General features: G+C 36.1%; 1 protein-coding gene across 1 annotated transcript in view; it reads right to left on the bottom strand.

Moving 5' to 3' along the window:
- LOC107101460 (zinc finger protein OZF-like) overlaps positions 1 to 4,315 on the bottom strand; it is a gene marked incomplete at its 3' end in the record, with an annotated part of 7,757 nt that extends 3,442 nt beyond the window's left edge. Inside the window, exons 1-2 of the mRNA XM_015400393.1 lie at positions 4,267 to 4,315; positions 1,585 to 1,973 (exon numbers count right to left, since the gene is read on the bottom strand). Of these exons, the coding sequence (XP_015255879.1) occupies positions 1,585 to 1,660 (76 nt within the window). The remainder of the gene's footprint in view (positions 1 to 1,584; positions 1,974 to 4,266) is intronic.
- Between the last annotated feature and the right edge of the window lie 1,172 nt (positions 4,316 to 5,487).

Here is a 5,487-nt window from a genome sequence, read left to right as displayed (position 1 = left end):
CGCCTCGAAGCCTCGGCTCATCTCATAACATCACTAGAAGAAGCTAAACATGACTGTCAAGCTCCATGCAAGATCCTAAGAAAGGTGAGAAATCAGCCCAGGAGGAGCTGGTCAATGACCTGAAAAGAGCTGGGACCACCGTTTCCAAGGTTACTGTTGGTAATACACTAAGACATCATGTTTGAAATCATGCATGGCACGGAAGGTTCCCCTGCTTAAACCAGCACATGGCAAGGCCCGTCTTAGGGTTTTCCAATGACCATTTGGATCCAGAGGAGTCATGGGAGAAAGTCATGTGGACAGATGAGACCAACGTAGAATTTTTTGGTCATAATTCCACTAACTGTGTTTGGAGGAAGAAGAGTGATGAGTACCATCAAAGAAACACCATCCCTACTGTAAAGCATGGGGGTGGTAGCATCATGCTTTGGGGCTGTTTTTCTGCACATGGGACAGGGCGACTGCACTGTATTAAGGAGAGGATGACCGGGGCCATGTATTGGGAGGTTTTGTGGAACAACATCCTTCCCTGTGTTCAAACCTGGTAAAGAACTACAGGAAACTTTGACCTCTGGAATTGAAAAGAAAGGCTACTGTACCAAACTTTGATTGATTTCCTCAGGTGTTCAAATACTTATTTTAAGCTGTATCATACAAACAAGTAGTTAAACAAATAATAAATTCTGATTTCTGGATTTTTTTTAGATTATGTCTCTCCCAGTGGACATGCACCTATGACAATTTCAGACCCCTCCATCCCTTCTAAGTCGGAGAACTTGCAAAATAGCAGGTTGTTCAAATACTTATTTTCCTCACTGTATATATATGTATGTGTTTTGTTAAGAATTTATATTGTTTTAAGAATTCAATTTAAATTGTATTTTCAGAGCTAGTTATGAGAAGTTCTGCTAACTTATAGTGATTTATTAACAGACTTTCAGCTTTAGTTGTTTTCGTCTTTAACATATGAAAATCATTCACAGAAAAAAGTGACAGAAGTACTGTGAAAAAGGAAAGAACACCATGGACTGAGAAATGAAGAGAATTATCTGGCTAACTGTGCATGAGTTCAGCTTCTAGCTCCAAATTTTTCACATCTCCGATGTTGCTGCTATTTTCACATATCCATTACAATAAAAATGTCCACAGCTGTTTATTGGTTATTTACTCTCCAGATACAGAGCATTTATATTGTAAAACACTATACAGTACAGCACTTTTTTTGTTTATTTTATTAACCTTGTTATTTTTTCTGTAATTTTTATACACTTTCTAAGGTCCACATTGTGTGACCACTTCTGCTATAACCTTTTGCTGATGTAATAACAATTTCCCCATTGTGGGACAAAAAAGGGATTTTCTATTCTACTGTAATCTATTCTCAGGGATGGATTAAAGCAAAAAAAAAAAAACTAAAAAATCCTGTGTACTGCTGTTTATCTATTGCCCTGCCCTAGCTGTTATATTCCCAATTCAAATGTGTCTTTAACAATGGGAAACATTAAACAATAACGACTGATAAATGAACATTATGATAAATCAAAATATATTTTAGAAAGGAGTGTAGTTCTACTTGAAACCCACCATGTCGATCCTCTGGTGCCTCAACTTGGTCCAGAACTCCAAATTGAGAAACTTCTTTAGTGAAGCAGAAAAACATGCTGGCCTCACTTGGGTCTGAGAACAAATAAAATTTAGAAAAATATTTATTTTACTTTGATAGAAAAGAGACATTGTTGGCATATGTTACTTTGATTATGTGAAAGTTGCTGTGTTCTCTTACCGTGCTTGACAATATTGATACTTTTCAAGTCTGTTGTTGGGCTGTTGCTGTCAAAGCTCATCTTCTTATCAACAATGGAGAGCACTATAAAGTAAAATCGAAGTTGCAAGAATGAGGAGTTGGTGGGAATGATGGTAGCTGATAAGCTACCGGTCTCTTTGCCAGGAGTTTAATGGCTTCCCAGTGACAGCTGTGGGAGAAGCAGAGGTCAGAAAGTCATTAGGAGAATAAAGAAAGGCAATCACTGCTTAATCTAAAGCAACATGTGGCTAAACTACATCCATGAGCTCATTAGCTTCCCGAAATATACAGGTTGAACCTAACCAAGACCCTACTGCAAACACTGCTGTCCAATTGGGTGCCAGACTAAAAAACAACTTGTGTCTTACAAAATAGGGAATTTAAAACAATACTATTCCTTCATCAAAATCATGCACAAAATGGTTTTCCACATAATTCATGCATCTCTGAGAAATCCTCATGAGTTTTACTGTCTGAGCAACAGAACTCGACTTATTTTATAACTAATGTCTACATCAATATCTTTTTTTTTTCCTTTGGCCTTGAAGGTCTTTGACTTTTTCAGATGTGGTTTGATACGACAACGAAACAAAATTTCAGCACATAGACAGTTAGAGGCAGCTTCGCTTACAGGAAAGTGTTTTTCGTTAGTGTTAGAAGAAGAAAATAACTATATTTCATAACAACTGAATAATCTGTAGTATTTAAGGCATGATTTCATAACATACTTGCCAATAGCTGACTTTAAAAGGCTTAAAAATACATGATATGGGAACCTCAATGCTGCTCCAAGTAGTTGAAAGCATCCCTCTAGCATTTAAAATGTCCTACTTGTTCAAACAGTGCATGCTGGAACAGGCTTCGCCATCTTAGTCTCAGCTTTAAGTATGAATACAACCCAAACAGACTCATGTCTTCATAGAGAGTTAAGCTGTCCTACACGTCCACCAGGTGCAACGACCCTGAACAGGATCTGACACAATAAGCTCCCTCAAACTCTGTGGTCGAGGGGGTGAAATATCCCATCCCTCAAATGAGCTAACTACCAGCATCCCTCTGCTTACTCCCCATGCACCTCAGGGTCTTTTAGCAAAACCACTTCGGTGGCATTGTTTCAAATTTGTCTACACATGGGGCTGAGTTACACTTGAATGAACGAGAAAGAGACACCTGAAAAGGGAAAAAGATTAACAATCATCAAAAAGCTTCAAGTCAAACGTCTTCCCTCTTTGCCTGAGTGCAATATAAATGCTGGTGAAGGATCACATCAAATGGTTTGTTTTCTCTTTAAATTGTGCTAATGGCCTTTTTTTTGGTCCCAGTTTTAGTCCAAGTTTTGCTCACAAGTTAAATAATTATTGCTCAGTCTAGTTTAATAATTTCCTGTTGGCATTTAGGAGTAATTAAAACACAAATATTTTAATTCTTAAAGCTTTCAGGTTTGCTTCTCAAACCCATTGAAGATCCACAAAAAGAAAAAGAACCATTGCATTTTATTTTTCAAAGGATCAGCCACCCAAGAAAAGACCAACCGCATACGGAGAGGATGTGCAGCACAGCTCAGTTATCCTGTATCCATAGAGGAGAAACCACAGGGATGTTCCTCTTTTATTATTGCTTACTGTATTCATTTATCTTTATTTTGGTCCATTGAATATGCTTAAAAACTTAATTTCCATCACACCTTCTAAATGAAACATCCAGAGAAGTGCTGTCTCCTGTCATGGTGAGATTTTATAAAATCTACGGACTCCTATAAGGTCTGAATTGTTTAGCTGTTTTGTCAATTGTAAGAAAAACTGATAACATAATGAATTAAGATTTTTAATCCTAAGCCTATTGCCAAATATTCATAAACAGTGTAGGTTGCATAGGTATTGGTTGCACTGGTTCCTGTATTAGTGGCAGTAATCCAGTAATAACTTATTAGTTTCCCATTGTTTAATTTACTAGAAATGCAGAGAATAATTGTGAACAGTTGTGAAATTCTTAGTTTACAGTATATTTCAGATGCAAGTATTTTAGAAGGGCCGATTCTGCTTTACCACCGTCACCAGAATGTTGAAAATAATGTATATTGTGAGAAAAATGTTCCACATAATTACAGAATAATTCCACATTTTGCACTTTGTTTCAGTTAAATCTTCTGAAAACCTGCAACCTATCAATGCAGCTATCCTCCTCTAACCCTGACAGGGATTCCTGTCCAAATTATTTCAAAATCTCACCCCAAGGTTTGGTGAAAAGTTGGCAGCCCTGTAATATTTTTGACCACCACATAAGCTAACGGTTAGCTTTAGCTAAAGGAGACGTTTAACTCCTAAATGGATGCTAACAAGTCTATTTCCGATTACCTGGAACCCAATATTGAAACCTTAATTAATTATATAAATCCAGCTTTTGCTAAAGGGTTGTTGTTATTATCAAACACCAGCTCTTGTACTATAAATAACCGGTTTTACCTGCCGATGGTAGCTTTTCGCACCAATGATTTTCTTCTTCTGGTTCCTTTTCTTCTTCTCTTTTTTTTTTTTACGGCTGGCATCTAACGTTAAGAAGCATGATCGCCGCTTACTGTTCAGGAGTGTGAACCAGTATATCTGGCTCATACAAGCCTTTTTTGGTTTTCCTAATATAATGCCGTTTTATTTAAAGATCTTAGCTGCTGTTCTACTGAAGAGTTATGAGACATTTATAGTTACCAAAACAGATAATGTGAGAACTTAATTACTTAATAATAACTTGCTAGGATACCTGAGCTAGTTGGAAAGGGATAGATACCTCAAAACTGCTTCCCTCTCTAGGGAATCTTTCGGTTAGTCTTTTTTTTATTTTTAAGTCCTAGATTGGAATTTTCTTAACCTTATTAAAGCATCGCATAGCACTGTGCCCATCCATTGCTGCACATTGGTGGTCAGCTGGCTGAAAGGGCGGATTAAGTAGTTTGTGAAGTATTTCCAGGCAGTCTTGTTATGCTTTTGTTGATCTATTTAGATTGGAATAAAGAAAATACATATGATGTTCTGTGCAATAAGAAAGTTTACTCAAATTTTTACTTGTTTTTAAATCAAAACTGCATCAAATATTTGTAAAGATAACATGACTGTAATAGCTATTATGTTCCATTAATGTGCTTGAAGTAGGAATAAATACAGCACTTTAGTTTTGAATAAATATATTTCTGTTGCCATTTTTTTTTTTTGTTTCCCATTCATAGTAATTATGCAGTTGTATTTTTAATTAAGGTTATACTAAAGCTGTTTCTATAAGCAAGTGATAGAAGATCTTATACACAATATCAAAGTCTTTAAATCTCAGAAATTAATATAATGATGTGATTGTTTTAGGTGCTTATTCTTGTGTCAGAAAAAGCTTTGAAGGTCATGAAAAATAATACTGCGATCACAATATTGGTTGAAAACAATTGCAAGTTAGATTTTTGGCAAAAATCGTTCAGACCTACTCCTGATTAAAGTGAACCACCTAGTTTGATATGAATAGTCATACCACTACCTCACCGTTGCTCCTTACCTACTACACTTTAACGTAAAAGTATATCCACCTGTATATAAGCCATCCGGATTGTACATGTTTTTATTTTTCATCTTTTACTTCTTTATTTCTTTTTATTTTGTTTTTCATTGTGTGCGATACAGGTACACTTGCACCTTAATCCTTATTTA

Source organism: Cyprinodon variegatus, unplaced genomic scaffold (assembly GCF_000732505.1).
Source record: "Cyprinodon variegatus isolate N-32 unplaced genomic scaffold, C_variegatus-1.0 Scaffold1098, whole genome shotgun sequence".
NCBI lineage: Eukaryota > Metazoa > Chordata > Actinopteri > Cyprinodontiformes > Cyprinodontidae > Cyprinodon > Cyprinodon variegatus.
Note: the sequence above shows the minus strand (reverse complement) of the source record. Positions and strands in the feature narration are given on the sequence as shown.